General features: G+C 44.9%; 1 protein-coding gene across 3 annotated transcripts in view; it reads right to left on the reverse strand.

Moving 5' to 3' along the window:
• LOC126533678 (protein PALS1-like) overlaps positions 1 to 16,733 on the reverse strand; it is a 53,717-nt gene that overhangs the window by 12,289 nt on the left and 24,695 nt on the right. For all 3 annotated transcript variants that reach the window (XM_050180864.3, XM_050180866.3, XM_050180867.3), the window contains 8 exons: positions 11,679 to 11,960; positions 10,139 to 10,314; positions 8,013 to 8,198; positions 6,916 to 7,138; positions 4,858 to 5,054; positions 3,710 to 3,955; positions 2,655 to 2,730; positions 1,610 to 1,791 (listed from right to left, as the gene is read on the reverse strand). In XM_050180864.3, the coding sequence (XP_050036821.1) occupies positions 1,610 to 1,791; positions 2,655 to 2,730; positions 3,710 to 3,955; positions 4,858 to 5,054; positions 6,916 to 7,138; positions 8,013 to 8,198; positions 10,139 to 10,314; positions 11,679 to 11,960 (1,568 nt within the window). The remainder of the gene's footprint in view (positions 1 to 1,609; positions 1,792 to 2,654; positions 2,731 to 3,709; positions 3,956 to 4,857; positions 5,055 to 6,915; positions 7,139 to 8,012; positions 8,199 to 10,138; positions 10,315 to 11,678; positions 11,961 to 16,733) is intronic.

Below are 16,733 nucleotides of genomic sequence, written 5' to 3' on the forward strand. Positions count from 1 at the left end.
GACTGCGAAGACACGCTGTGTTTTTCATGATGCCACAATTACCGTATTTACTCGAATCTAGGACGGCCCCGATTCTAAGCCAACCCCCGAATGTCCAAAGCCAGAAGAAAAAAAGCTCACCTCGAATGTAAGCCAAACAAAAAAGTGAGGACAGCGTTTACAAAATGAAAACAGCATTTATTTAATATGAACATGCCGAGCTCACTCTCCAGATCACATGCACGCTTGCGGACATGCGCAAGCTCGCGTCTGCGCTGCCATGCATGTACATACAGACAGTGCGGTACAGCTTGCATGCATCGAAACGCAGTGCGATCTCTGTGAACAGCTCCTCTTTATTATTGCGCGCTTATTTCCCTTATCGCTGTCATTTCCTCATTACGGCACACGCACAAAGCGTCCCCCGTTGCACCTCCAATAACGAACATTTTTCTCATCGATGCTGAAGTCCCGCCTGGCTTGAACGCTTGACGGTGCCTCTGCGGCTAGAACAACTTTTCGTTTGAAAGGGGCACTATAGTGGCATCGCCTGTTTCGTGCCACTACGATAACACCATGCTATGGGCCATGCTGCACGCCATTATGACACAGGTCAAAATAGCGACGTCGCTCGTGTACTTCAGTTGGCTACTGGGACGGCTAATAGCGGCTGCGATACTGACTTTTCTAGATGGCGCTAGCTATGGACCATATTTATCATTTTCAATTACAAACTGGCATGTTTTCTTTTTTAAATCCTCGAATCCAAGCCGACCCTAGAGTTTGGTATATGAGTACTTGAAAAAGACTATCGCCCTAGATTCGAATAAATGCGGTAAGAGGAAAGTGATCACGTGTGTGGAGACAGACGGAAATCGGGCCACATCATGGCCGTTCAGAGTTCCCAAAACTTGCATGAGAGACTGGTGCATACAGAAGGAGAGGCGTTCTACTCCTACAACTGCTGCGTATGACCCGGCCCCCTGTTTTGAAAGCGATCTGCGATGAAGACAGAGTCTACACGTCTAGGCACACTGTGCTGTGTTCTCGTTGCTTAGTTTGCGTTGAAGTGAGAGGCAGCACAAAGGTCAATTCACTCGCTCCTGTTACCGCATTTCCTCACTCCAGCGTTTTGATAGCGAGTTTCCAAGGTCGTCAAGTGAGATGTGTTCATGTTTGCTTGTGCGCGCAAGACACCATGCTTGCTAATTAGCAAGCGAATGCTTACAAGTTTTTATGGCCAATAAACTAGTATCTTTACTTTGTATAGCTGCCTAATAATTTGCTATCACAGCCGATGCTTCACTTTTCAGGCGAAACTGCGACTTTTATTATTTATCGCAACTTTAGTGCATTGGGAGTAAATCTGTTTTTCCAAATGAGAGAAAGTTGTATTCCTGTATAAAAGAATGAGGTATGCGGCACTGTAAAGGACTTCTCTTTTTCTTGTCACAGAAAACAGGTGCGCGTTACAATTGAGGGCGCATTAGAATCGAGTAAATAAGGTAATTGCAATTGAAGTTCCATTCTTTATGTCCTGTCAGAGCCCATTTGTCCCTCAATAAGGAATTGTGGAAGTGAATCACTGTTGCTGCGCACATATCAAACCACAGGCACACTGCAAAGTCACCTTGACATGGATCATGCCGGTGTCCGTGGCGCGAGGCGTGATGGTCTCCTGGTTACATGGCACTATCAGGAATGTGAGGGTGCCGGTCATTGTTGCCAGCAGGTCACAGACTTCATTCACCGACTTGCCACGCATGCCGATACCGTTCACTTCCAGGATTTCATCGCCCTCGTGTAATAAGCCTACAGGAAGCAGAGAAAAATAAATGTTTGAAACCGGGCTATGTCCTTGTGGCACATTTCGAACTTTACGGTGACACATGGCACAATTAACGAAACAAAAGATCCGTAACGTAGCAATGCTGCAATCAATAGGGTTTTACATCAGAAGAATACATCTGAGCCATAAGGAATGCTACACAGAGGTCTACGAACAAGTTTAGATCGCCTGGGTTTCTGTAATGTGGACGAACATCTTCGCAGGTGAATTTTACTACTATGGTAGTTAAGAGCTTGAAAACTGGGGCGGCATTCTTGAGCAGCAACTTTTGGGGAATATGACCCGTTTCCTAAGATTTCGTGTGGCTCGTCATTTCTTTTTTAGCATTTGGCCAACAGCATTCCTAGCAGTGTGCGAAGAGCTTGGTACTACGCTGCAAGGAATGCTGTTGTCCGTATTCTTCAACACGAAAGTCGTCGTATCCCCCAAAGTGGTTGCTCAGAAATACTGCCCCTACATTTGCCATGTACGTCTGTCAGTCCTTTCCATTACACAAACATTGTCATTGCTAAGTCATCATAAGGCAACACTTTACAACACAAGTGGTAAAGAAAAAAAAAAGCTTTGCATGTTACCTGCCACTTGGGAGTGAAATCATGCCCCTGTGACAATGTGCGCTTGGTAAACAGGAAAGCTAACAACTGAGCTACTGTGCTGCATCTGCGCTTCACAATTTGTGTGGGGTTTTGTCAGAATTCAGCTGTGCCGCTTCGTTTAGCTATGTCAAAGCTGTAGCTGTGCTCATACCAAAGGGCTCAATCTTCCATCCTCTAAGATATTCAAACACTCCATGCACAAGCACCTAGTACGGATCTTATTCCCTTACCACTCTTTTCAGCTGCGCCACCTTTGACAATCCGTCCGATTATGACACTTTCCCCTTCATTGCGCACAGTTGCACCCTGCAAGAAAAAAAGGAAGAGTCAATCAAACGGTCACATCAACCTTTGTCAGTCACGTATGTTGTGAAGACGATAACACCCATCTACAGCTGGGTGCAATATACAACTTCTAAACTTTCCAAGCTGATCCCCCTTAATACTCTTTTCTCCATCTGTCACAGCTACATCGTTATCTCAGAAAGCCCTACGTGGGCACATTCGGGCTTGTTTCAACTTTTCCTGGCTAAAGTGGTTAGAGCAGTTACATAGCTCCCACAGTTTAGATACCGCACCTGCCTCAGCGTCTGTCCAAACTACGGACAAAAGCACTTAACCACCTATATCCAGGGCATGCAAAACGAAAACTAGCCATAATGTTCGCACTGAAACATTTTGCATGTGCCATTAAGCATGACATGCAGAAATCGGGAACACAGTAATGAACAATCCAGCTAGCATCCTTTTGCTGACTCAAGATCACATTAAGAAATTTGTCAAAACAAAGAGAACCCGCCGTGGTTGCTCAGTGGCTATGGTGTTGGGCTGCTGAGCACGAGGTCGCGGGATCGAATCCCGGCCACAGCGGCCGCATTTCGATGGGGGCGAAATGCGAAAACACCCGTGTACTTAGATTTAGGTGCACGTTAAAGAACCCCAGGTGGTCGAAATTTCCGGAGTCCCCCACTACGGCGTGCCTCATAATCAGAAAGTGGTTTTGGCACGTAAAACCCCATAAAAAAAAAAACAAAAAAAAAAACAAAGAGAAGGATAGAACAGGGAAAACGGATATTAATTAAGTCATTAGGTCTCCAGCACATAGTCAAGAAGATGAATCACATAGAACTAAATTTACTGAACCCTAGATGTACTCTGAACAGTAATTATTTAATTGTCAACAATGCTTTCAGGGAATCACTGTACAGACCGTGACCATGCAACAGTGCACATCGACTAATAACAACACGACCGTACCAAACTTTCACGACTTTTGTCGTCTCACCAGAGGTTCGTTAGTCTTGTCAATGTGGACAATCTTGATGCTGTCTTCTGAATAATGAGATGCCCTGTCCAGGGCTTCGTGGGCGCCCCCGGGTCCAGGTGGAGAGTGGGCGAGCCGTGGCGACGCTCCACAGCGCGCTGCAATGCGATCGTGGCTCAGCAACAACCCATCTACATCCAGCCGACTCAAAAAGTCTTGCAGCTGCATTGCCTCGGGCAAAGCACAGCCTTCCAGTAGGGACAGCACCTGCACAGGCACCACGAAATGCACCATTGATTGATTGAATGATTGACTGTGTGATTGATTAACACTCCAAAACAGTGCTGTAGCTATGAGAGACACAGTGGTGGAGGGCACTGGATGAATTCTCAATCCCCAGAGTTTAACGTACGTTTCACCCTCATTAACATGTGGCCGCCAAAGCTGGGGATCGAACCTATGACCTCGTGCTCCTCAGTGAGCCACCGCAGCAGGTACGCATTGCATTCACTTGTGTGCATGGCTAGCAGTTATTTTTACGGCACAGACCCTAGCAAGCACAGCAAGTGTGAGCAGTGATCTTCAACCACACCAGTTGTGAAACTCCCCATGTGCCCCTGTGTTTCAAAACTTGGGGCACAGTAATTGCCAATTAGCACAGGGATCCGCTGACTGATGCGTCACCTATGCACAATGAAACTAAATATATAATGCCAATTTTAAAGCACAGTAACAGAAGTTTTGCAGATGTATGCAAATCTGATCAACTCGAACATCAAAGACAGTGAAGCTTTACGAGGGAATTCTCAAACCCTTCGGAAGTCCTGCGGCTTTTGTGTGCCACTACCCAGAAATCTGTCCAACATTTGTGTTGTCTTATGGCATATTCAGGTGGTCGTTTGAGAGCACTATGGCAGTGCCATGAAGGTGGTGAAAAACAGCTTTAAAGCAGTATTACAAGAACAACCGGCTGTGGAAGTGATAATGCTGCTTCCTTATCATCAGTGCAGCCCTGCCTATGCTAGAAGCAACGCTTAGTTGCTCTTTTACGCTACTTTTGCAGCCCTGCCACAGCACTCTGAAATGACCACCCGAATGTGCGATTAGTGAAATCCAAGCTGAAGCATGCAAACCCTACCTCCTCCTCCTCTAAGAGAAGTGGCACCCACCTCTTGAGCCAGGTCCTGAGCGTTGGAGCAGATGGGGGTGGGCGGCCGTTGGTAGCACCAGGCCTGCTGGACATTGTTGCTGACGGCCAGCGCCCCCTGGAAGCCCGGTTCCTTCAACAGGCTGACCACGCAGGAGAGTGAGCCCGGCTCCGCCAGGGGCTCCAGCCTCTTGAGGCACTGCTCCAACTCGTGAGCTTCTGCAGGCAGGCAGGAGAAGGGAAAGGGGAATAACATCATCAGCGGCAAGCATTCGCAAATGCGACAAGTTTTGCAGCAATCTTCTAGCTACAGTAGAACGACAGCAAGTTGGGATAGTCGGAGGGGATTGTCTTTTGGCATGAGTGCACAATTTCCTGTCGAAATGTGGGTCGTTCTATGCTTGTGTCCTTGTTCTTCTGCAAACTGTTTATAATAGTTCTAGCATTACATTCGCTGTTTCAGTCTTTTTGTCATTCGAACAAAACAGACATATAGATTTGCTAAAGACACTGACCTTCTGGAAACCCTGCACTGTCGACATCAAAAGTTTTACAGAGAGTGGAATCTGCAAAAAATCTGACGAATGTGCAGCCTGGAGTTCAGATATGCAGCTAAACCTCACAATAATGAAATTGGCAGGGAAGGCGAAAAAATTCGCTTTTCCAAGAATCTCGTTGTTGCGAAGTGAGACAGCACAGATAGGTAATGCGTCACAGAATGAAGCTTTACCATCAAAATTCCATTAGCCTGCTTTGGCAAGCTTTGCCTGAGGATACAGAACCACACTGTCGACAGTACAAAGTGTGCCGCATGCATCAATCAGCATTGGCAGCACTGCCGTGATACAATCACTTTTGCAAGATTCTGCATAAGTCTGCACCAGACACCGAGCAACAGTGCTCCACGCGACAGTGCATGCTGTTGCCTGTAGGCACCGACAAGTCCAGTGTTGAGCTTAAAAGTGAACATATCTCGATATCCAAAGGCAATCGATCGAGATTAAGGCCCCTTTGCACAAATCTACGTCCGCTCCCAAATCTGCACGCAATGCTTGTCGGGTGGCACCGAAATCTGCGTTCTTGAAGCAAAGGATGTGTATCCCCTGACAATCTCTTAATCAAGACCTGATGAATGGTACTCCATGCTGTGACTACCATCTCAAGCACCACAAATTATTCCACGTCGGTGGGACATAGATCTCCTTGTTTTCGCTGTATTTCGCTCACCTAGGTGCACATTAAGCACTGCACTCGATGTGCAAAAACGAACTGTCGTCGCATGTCGATAGCAACATACGTGCTGCTTCAAACGGGCGATCACCAAACAAGATGACAGCCATGACGTGTTTCCAGCGCACGTGATCGCTCCCGGCACTTGGTTGTTTTTGTAAACAAAAATGGCGACGGCCATGCAACTGTAATGTGGTAGTACTTTACACAATTTTAGTGCAAAGCACTCGCATTTGAGCAAATTTTGGAGGCTGCTAGCCTTGCGCGAGTAGGTAATATGCAAGGTTACGCTCCATCAAATTTTCGTTGATGCGGGATTGTAGTACAGCGACACTTTGTTGTCGAGAGGTACGAAATGCATCGAATCCTATGAGTGTTCGCCGGGGATACGAAAGTATTTCAGTGTCGCGAGAATTTCGTTGTCGCGGGTGTCAGCTGTACAGCATTCACGGGTAGTATGTGTGGGCAAATGCAGTGCTGTACGATTCCACTGGTTGCAGCCACCAATCGCTCGAGAATTCAGCCTTTTTGCAGAATTTGTACCATGACGCACACTTTTCACGCAGACTGTATGTATCATTTTTCTAAGTCGTGTGACATTCCTTTTCTGGAGAGGAACACCATAAGCGAATTCCCCGATATTTCCAGTTGATTGAGGCTCAATGACATCGACTTGATGCAGCTGTGTGCAGGTCTTTAATTCAATATGCACATGCCTAAGGGGGTAAGGACGCTAAAGCTGTTACACAACTCCTAGCAGCTGGTCAGGATCCTGAAGGCCAAGGTATTTGGCAGTATCTGGGCCACGCCCAACGCCACTCCCAGTAGCTAGAAACTAATGCGTCCTCACCATAAATGCGGCTGGGAGGCTTGTGTGGGCTGAGAGGCAGGAGGCGGGCATCCGAAGGCAGAGTGGCACCAAAGGAGTCTGTCTCAAAGGCAGCGTTGAGGATCCCTTCCGGGGCATTCTGCTCCAAGGCTCGAAGCTTCTTGGAGCCCCGTAGTGACGACCGCAGGAACTCCTGCTCCTGCGCTAGCCGTTCCTCTTCTTCCTTGCGTATCCGCAGCTCTTCCTGCGAAGCCGAGGGTACGGCACGATGCTTCTTAGTGAGACAGTTTGAATGACAGTTTGAAATTGGGCTAGTTCGTTTTGGATAACTAACTAGTGCATAAATTGAACCAGCAAAAGATAGAGATGGGTGTTTATTCATTGGCTTAGTCCTATTTGCCTGCTCATTAGCGCCCCTTGTGATACCGGTTAAATAAGCACGAGGTCTAACTTTCAGCTGTGCATTAAACAGTGCTAGTTGGTGTGCGTCTATAGTTGCCTTGTGCTGCATTTTACATGGGGCAAAAAAAAATGTCTTAGCAAATATTTTACGATACCAACTTTGGTTTATAATACTCACAAAGTCTCTGACATCAGCAACCTATCAGCAGGTGTAAAGTTGCTCTTGGTTACAAGTAAAACAGTGGGTAGTTTGTGCTTTCATCCTTTCATTTGTGTTGCCGTTTTCTTTTATCTGTGGAGCTCTCAGCGCAAGACAACTAAGAACAGCGTTTGAGTTTTCCTTTTATGTTGTCTTCTTAAACAAATGCTTGCGAGCAAGGTGAACTTGAAGCTTTCTGTTTAACGTAAATATTGACGAGAACAAATTGACTGCCTTATTTGGCGGCAGCGTGCCATATCTCTGCAGCGCACAATTTTTCAATGAAAGGGAGCCAAAACAAGTGCATGACAGAGTTCTACCTGTTTCTTCAAAACCTTCCATGCTACAAACTCGAAGCACAACGCCACCAACTGAGCCTACTCAAGTCAAACAATTCCTGCTCCTACAAGTACCCAGGTTCCTACATGCTGCTAACCAAAAATTATACCATTTAAACTTATCCAGCGAGAACAACTGCTCCACGACTCATGCACATGCATTCACACTGGAAACTCACTTGGTACTTTCGTATGCGCTCCAGCTGTTCTCCCGTCGGTGCTGCCGATCCGTTGAGCCGGGGAGAGCCCTGAGGCCTTGGAGGCGGCGGGTAGCGCGGCGCAGTCTTGGCCACCGCCACAAAAGACTCGGGCACGTCCACGGCCATCTCGCGGTGCGACTGCCCTGTCTCCACCTCGGCTGGACCCTGCTGGTCAGGAGAAGACCCAGGCAAAACATTTTACTCAGGCTCATTGCTTGGCACTCACTATCTTTTCTGGCGGCCCCAACATAGTTGGGAATGCGCGTATAGTTCGAAGGGGCACTGTGGGAGAATGCTCAGTCAGGCTGCATGGGTAGATCGACACTCGTTAAATAGTGAATACATACTAGAACTTCGATTGTGAGCACAGACTGTGCTTGTTCTCTCTAAGCCATCAAATAATGGAAAGGCAAAAGGCTGGTGGCAATGTCACTTTCATAATCCTACACCAGTTCCTCTTGTTTTATTTTTTTCAGGCTTGTGGAAATAGCAAGGCTATGACACCATTGCTGGTGAAACTGCTGCTAGCGTTTTCTTTTTTTTTTCTGCCCATGTGCTTTGCAGTAAAAAAAAGGGGGGGAAACACATTTTTTTTACCCACAAATTGAATTCTGGGGTAAAACCACACCAAAACCACAATTTGATTATGAGGCACACCATAGTGGGGGACTCTGGATTAATTTTGACCACCAGGGGATCTTTAATGTCCCACCAATGCATGGGACAAGGGCGTTTTTTGCATTTCGCCCCCATCGAAATGTGGCCACCACGGCCAGAATTGTATCCCGCAGCCTCGTGCTTAGCAGCGCGACACCATAGCCACTAAGGCACCGCAGTGGGTTTCACCCACGAAACCAACACAAAATGTTGACAGTGCTAACACCTACATGTTGCTGCAACTTCTAGTTTTGTCATGTCTGCTTGCTTAGTACGTGCTAGTTCATGTTGTGTCTTTACGTTATATGTTTACCTTTAATGTGGCGCTTATCAGCACTGCAGATATGCCTCTGTTTTATTCAGTGAGTATACTGATACAGACCAAGCATTGCAATCAGTCACACAGTGTCATGTGTGACTGTCCTGTGTGTGAGTCACACAGGACAGCCACACAGGACAGCCACAGAAGAATGTTAGAACAAAGTCCTTTCGCTATATGCTGACCCTGCCACTGCTAGATAAAGCTGATTGCGAACTGAACAATTTTACGCAGCCTCTTTTGGCCGCACTTTCTACCAATTGTAAGCAACCATGCTCCGCTGTTTCTTTCTGTGGCCTCAAATAAGGTACAAAGTTCATATTTTCTGAAACGGCTAGCTGCTGCACGAAGACTCCACTTCACCACTATTCACAGAATCCATTGGCGAGTCACGAGCTGTGTTATGCAAATACATTATTCAGTAACTATTATGGGTACAAATAAGAAGCTATTGCAAGACTCCCTCATCCGACACACGATGCTTGGAACCATTGCACACCGCTCTCGCAGCAGAGTTGAAACAATTCTGTAAAGCATGGTAAGCCAGCGGTAACTAAAACAGCAAAATGTACAAATTAACACTGAAATAACAAAGTACCTCACTTATAACCAAACCCATCAAGAACAGATCGATAATGTGTAGCTACATCATATTCTGCATGCAATGCACATGTGTGCAATGCTTCAGCAGAATCATAAACAATAGGAAATCAACAGCAAATTATTTGGTGTCCTTGACACACTGGCATGCAATCCATAAAAAAGAAAATTAGGAGCCACAGTGCGACTATATTACGTTGACACACTCTTGTTGCCATGCCTAATTTTCACGAAGCCTCGGGGCCACGCTACGTCAACATTTACTTTTCAACTCGCACAATATCGCACTGGATCCCTTCCCCCATCACGTTTGTCTTACAGGAGAGACTTCACTTATCAGCACAGCAGACGGCAGTTATATCACCCTCAGACAAACACGCACACCAGGAACAGACTACTTGGGGTGTCTACTCTGATAAGGGCACAGGCATTAAGATAAGCCCCCACCTCCCCCCGAGTGCGTGATAAGCCGGGAATGCCAGTGAAATGCCATCCCCTGCGACCGCAACGCAGGGAAGCGTCTCCGCACCTTCATGCCGGGAGGTGGGGAGAGCGACTTTCGGGGTGTGGGCACGGGCGGGTTGGGTGAGGTGAGCATGGGTTCTGGCAGCTGCTGGGTCAGTTCGAGCTCCTGGTCTGCGACGACAGGCGCCGCGTGCCCGTTGGCCGAGGTCAGTGCACTGCTCTCGGGAAAACCCGAATCGCCTGCGTGGTTGGGGAGCACGGGTCAACTCGGGTCAGTAACTCGAGTCATTGGCGCCCCTGACTTTCGTTTGGGTTATCAGTTGTCTGAACTACTTAACAACTAATCATCTCTTCAACTCCCAACTTTACTAGCAAAAATAAGAAGAGTGTACAAAATTACCAATTCCTTTTTATTGCAGTTAATTGTTCCAACACTTACACCCAGATTCGAAAAATCTACTACACGTGTGGTTTACCTTACATTCACCCGAAATATATATAAGAGACGTCTGCTCTGAAAAAGAGACTTTCCCTCAGCACACGTGTAAAGTTCAAGCGTAATTACTTGAACAGATATTGTGAAAGGAACCAAAAGTATCTAAAAATGTGTCAAGTACCGAAACTCAATGAACAGCAAGAATCAAGTCAACGAATGCAGTTCATCTTTGGCAAGCAAAGTAGTAGAAGCTGTTGCAGATGGACGAATACAGCTCATCTTTGGTGGTACCGGTACAAACAGTTAGGACAAGTACGGGTTGGTATTGGTATTTAGAGGGTTTAGATAAGATCCAAGACCAAGCAATATGCCAATATATTGAATAGGCACAAAAGCTGGAGCTTTATGCTTCCTTTTGCAGAACACCATTTACCACGGCATATACATGCGTAATGGGCATGAGAACTATGCGATGCAGATTTGTTATTCAGCATTTGTCACCTGTTATGTAACACTGTCACTCACGGTTCATTAATTTTTCATTGTGCAATGGCTTCATACAATATTCTCTGAAGCCAGCCACATTCTGATCATCCAGTCACTTGGGAATGTGATTTCGTCATTTGCTTTTGGCCACAGCTATGTTACTTTGCAGATGCTTTGCACTCAGAAGCAAGCTTTAATTGACCAAAGAGCCAGCTTGAATTAGATGGTTCTAAACCGTATCCCAAATAAGAGCAAGCCAACAAAAACATTTTGATTTGTCAGATGGAATCAAGTACAACAAAATGACGACAAGCTCCATTTTCAGTTCCCTAGGTAAAGTAATGAACCCCACAAAGCCCAAAAAGCATTGCACACTAAATAATATTAAAACAACTTATTCACTTTTATCTCTGGCCATGGAGAGTACATTCGAACCAAAGAGTGAAATTTTATTTGAGTAAGAAAATTCACTAGCGCAGCAATTATATAATAAGGAATTGGTTGCCCAAGTTATCTACAACTTAAACTTCACTTCGGCATGTAAAAAAACAGTACTAAGAGTTTTGAGTTGTTTCCCATGCTTAAAACAACACTCGAATCAGCAAACTCTGCATATTGAAACTGATAAGTTAGCCGTGGTAATTTAATTAGGCAAGCAATTAGGACGCAAACGTCCACTCACCTCTTGAGCCGTGCCGCTGGAGCCTCTGTAGCTGGGGCACAGAGGCCACGTAGACGGGGCTGGCCTCGGAGGCAAGCAGCAGCAGTCCGTTGGAGCCTGCTGGCTGAGACGAGGGCGTGGAAGAACGCTCCTCCGCGTTGAGCTCCTGCGACAGCTTGGTCATGTCGACCGGCCGGATGCGCTGCAGCGCCGACAGACGCTCCAGCCGTTCGCGGGCCTGCTGCTCCACCGCAATGACAAAGGCCTCCTGCACATGGCTGCTGCTCTCCGACAAGTCCAACACTGTGCTCGTGCAATGCACGCAGGGACGGAACGAGGGTGGGGGGAGGGAAAGAGAGAGAAAGAAGAGGCAGGATTTAGGTTCAGCAGTTGGAACTTGGCACACCGCATCACAGGTTGTGAAAATGTTTCATAAGCAATCAATATGTTATTTAGACATGCAACCACTCGGCGACAGTTTAAAGGCCAACTGCAACGAAATTTAACTTTCGCTAAACTTGTTATAGATGAGTAGCATATACCACTAAACCTATTTTGGCAAAGCCACAGGGCTGGTAGTTGAATAGTTTTTTGGCTAGCCGACGATGCGTGCACCTCGTGGTGTCGCTATGATGCAAGTCCTAGCATGCCACGTCTGAGATTTTAAGTGCGCCGCAGGCAACCATGGGTGCCGGACGATCGGGCTGTCTTCTGTATCCATGCCTGGAGAACCACAGGGACCAATCGGAGCATGTGCTAGTCCGAGTGTCTCGCGTGGAGAGAGGGCTCGACGAGGCACTCTGCAGTGGCTGCGATATCTATGCTATGCAGCGGCGCGGCCTCCGAGATTGCGGAGGTCGTGCCAAGGAGCTGCGCGTTACGTCATGCGTCAGTTCCAGTGAGTGGTCATGGTGATACGGGTTCTTTTTTCTTTTCTTCTCCAATTTTAGAATGAAAAAAAAATGGCTATTTTCGCAAGCTTTTCGTGATGCTCCCGCTTTTATTTCAAAAGTATACTTTTGTGCAGAGACTCCCCTACAACTGAATTATCTTAAACCAGGCTTTCTTATGCAGTATAACATTTTATTGCAGTTGGCCTTTGAAGGCCCATTACCTTCACATTCATCCATAACTATTAAACAAAGAAAACTAGTGAAAAAAATAAATTCAGCTGCATTAGCACATTACACTACTACAGTATTGCAAAAGCTTCTCTTGTCGTGAGAAGAAACATGGTAGCGAGAAAAGATGCAAGAATGAGAGACGGGTTTGCCGTGTTGTAATAAATACATTTTTATCGTGTCTGCATTGTTTATCGGCAAAGGTGGACTGCACATTGTATGCTAAGGAGCCAGAAACCAGCCTTAGCAAATTGCGAGAAAGTTTCACTGTGTCACGACGACCCAAGAATGAGAAAATACTGTTTAATCCATGAAGTCATGTTGACGTACCGACGCTGGGGCTTCGGTGCGAACTTGAAGATATCGAAGTTTCATCTTCATTTTTCTCTTCTTGTAATCCACCCCTTACCTCAAGGCTAACAAATATAGAGATTTGAAAGAATATTCCAACATTTAAAACTGATTCAGTGTCTCTTTACTGCTCCTTTATAGGCTAGGAACTACACAAGTGGAGAAATCGAGGAGATTTGATGATAGAGTACATATTAGTTGAATCAATAAAGGTTGTTTGCGTCCCGATTCCTGTGCCTCATGGCCAACCAGTAGGTGGGCACACCTGTCGCATGTTATGGAAGGATGGTTTAGCTTGACATGCACTTAATTAGTGACACCTTAAGCTAAAAACTACGAATGTATGCGACTCTGGGACATTTTATCGTGGACAGAGATTCAATCAGCCAGCCAAAATGTGCTAGTTAGTGTGATCCCAGCAGCAGTCTTTTCAAGATACACAGATTTTTGTGTTTCATGACCCACTGGTAGGTAATATGCCATGGGCTTCAAGTCTTCTGTGACCCGAAAGTGGATCAGGGCAATCCTAAGTACCTACATACTCTTCAAGCTATATGCGATGGCGTTCAGCGAGTTCTTTCGTCTGTGTTAACTTCTCGCGGAGGTGTAGACTGCAATATGAGGCAAACTGTCGGTTCAATACTCCAGGAGATCAAAACTTTGATGTAGACGAAAGCAAGCATTTGAAACACTGAAAAATTGCATGATTTCATGGCCCAAATATTTTACGAAATAGGCACGTCACACATGCATGACTACATTACATATTACAACTGAACAAAGCATTAATTTGCAGTTGAAGAAGAGGTTTTTTTGCTAGGCCATCATGTCAACAATCTCTGTTAAGACAAATTTATGTACAAGACATCTTGATGCTCGACAGATACCATGAAACTTTTTTTAATGAAGATGAGTTTGGTAACGAACCAGTTTAGTTTTGTTATTGACATATTTTAAAGACCACATGGTAGGTGCCCACCAAAATGGAAGTCATCAAGTATTTGGGTGTGTGTTTTCAAGATAAAAGATACTGCGCCAAACGTCTACAATAAATGCCAAGTCCTTTACGCTGGAGAGGTTTCACAATACTGCGTGCAAGTGGCTTGTGCAAACTAAATACTCCCCTGCCATAAAGAAAAAAACAGTTGTAGCACTACACATGTTTAAGACGCAACTTTGGCTTGCATCCTCTGGTTTACAAACCCAACAGCGGCTGCTAACTTTGGACTGGTTATTTCTAAAACACTTTACTGATCATGAACATCAATGATATTCTAACATCTAACCTTATGAACGGCAGTTTGCAATTAATTTCACTCAGAATCCCTGAGGCCCACAGAATCCACGAACATGTGCAACACTTCATTTTGTGTAACATGCATGCCGCTTATAGCTTGCTCCTGCACGAGGACAACCAGAGTGTTATCATTGGATGCCTGTGACCCCTGTGTTTGTGTAGCTTTGCTACAGGTGTCGCTAGCTAACTACATGTCAAGCTAAATCTATCAATGGGCCTGCTTACTGAATTATTTCTGTGCTATTCATTGTACCGCCTTGCTATACTCATTTTGATAACTCCAGTTTGGTATCCTAACAAGTTTGTACGGTACTGCAAGATGGTTTCGTACATCTGTTATCCTCATGCTGCAATAATTTTTACATACCAAAATATTTTGATATGCGAGTTTTGTTCTGAAAGTCTTTCTGATATAAAAAGAAAAGATACTTTCTGAATCTACACATTTAATAGTGCTCCAAGACTTTCCTGTAAAAAAAAAAGGGGGGGGGGGGGTGTAAGTTAGTGCAGATACATAGCTAAATTAGGCAGCACGACACAGCAAGGACAAGACATGTCCTGTCCATTTTTCCTTCTTTTGTCGTTGTCCTATCACGTCAGCTCAGAATTGTGATCCCTCTAAACAACACACATTCTGACCATTCTTTCGTCTTGTGTTGCGCAACCCAATTTAGTTATGAACCTTTCCGTACAGTGAGAGAGGTCTTGCTTTATCAAAGTGATTACTTCTATGCATGTAATACAGTTGTAAAAAAAGGACAAATGCAAAGTAGATTTGTGACCTGCTTCAAGCAGCTGGCATACCATCTGCTGTGGAAGGTGCTACAATTACTATCTCTGATATATAGTTAACTGTACACCGCCCATGTGCCTGATATATGACTTTGATATTTGTGTTACAAAAAATTTACAAGCACAGCTGCCACTGCAGATATCAAGCCAATGCAGCCTGAATAGCACACCATTTAAAAGAAATTTACTCCCTCATATTCCGAGATTCATGAATTTATCTCAAGCTGAGAGGCAACTGAAGGGTTAGTCTTTTGATATTCCTTACATGGCAATAGTTATGAATAAACAATCTTTCCACTAACATGACGAAATGCTATTATTTAAATATATACTAATTTTTATAAGAGCTTTAACTGAACCTCTATAGTTGCAATGACATTATATTTTACATGTCATACCGCAGCTGGTTCCTTAAACAAACAAACAAACAAACGCCTCCTTGCTACAACCAGTTGGTGACCTATAACTTGACCACGCCTGAAACTAGGCATGCAAGATTTAATACTAGTACCACTAATTTGCATAGAGCTTATGAAAATGCTCTGTTACAGTATTAGAGGTTTAGAATATGGTGAAGAAATCTGACGTGTTTGTCATCTCCAAACACTGGAGGTTTTTTTTTTAACGAAACAAATATCTAAAATGTACTAATCAGTGTGACATTTGGTGAAATGTGTCTGCAAGTATCAAGCTACCCAGTAAAGGTTGGAAGTCATGCAACAGGTAGCAAAACCTGCAACTTGTGATGAAAACTTTAGACAAAATTTATGATGGTAGAACTTGCTTCGCAGGGCCTCCTACTTTTGGAAAACAAAGATGTGTATATTTTATTTCGTTTAGTGATGCTTAAGTGTCCCAATTTTATTTGTCGGTGCTACGAAAACAGTTCATTAAATTTAATTATCAAGGACTGAACTTGCATTTTTCACCTCTGACATTGTGCAAAGAATCAAAATGCTTTGGTAGAATCCTAGCAACAATGTTACAAGGGCAACATGCCCATGTGCTTGACCTCATATTACGAGGTCGAAGTACCAGGCATGATTAGAAAGATAAGATAACGTGGCTGAGGGCCACTGCCTCTAAACGCAGTGTACAGGACACCCAAGTTACTGCTCCGGCCCTCACATTTTTGCGGCTGTTTTTGTAACTCTTCGACCACTATCCTGATCCGCTGGAATGACAACCAGAAAAAACAGAGATAAGAGTTACGCTTGACAGAGTTTGTGACATGGACATTTAAGCTTGACAAATTGTCTCCAGCCTTCATAATCAAAAACAGCATAAATAGAAATACAGAAAAAACAAACAGTGTTGCACATTGATAAAACTGCATAAAAGAAATGTAACAGCAATATAACGGGCATGGACCACAGCGAGCAGTGGACTCAAATGAACTATCATGACTTGTTTTTGAAATGAAGCCACCAAAGCTATGACGCACAGAGCAGTGCCTCCGCTATTAGTCAAAGGACTGAGATCACGGGCACATGTGCAAGATAATGCCTTAACTTG

This window comes from Dermacentor andersoni, chromosome 7 (assembly GCF_023375885.2).
Source record: "Dermacentor andersoni chromosome 7, qqDerAnde1_hic_scaffold, whole genome shotgun sequence".
NCBI lineage: Eukaryota > Metazoa > Arthropoda > Arachnida > Ixodida > Ixodidae > Dermacentor > Dermacentor andersoni.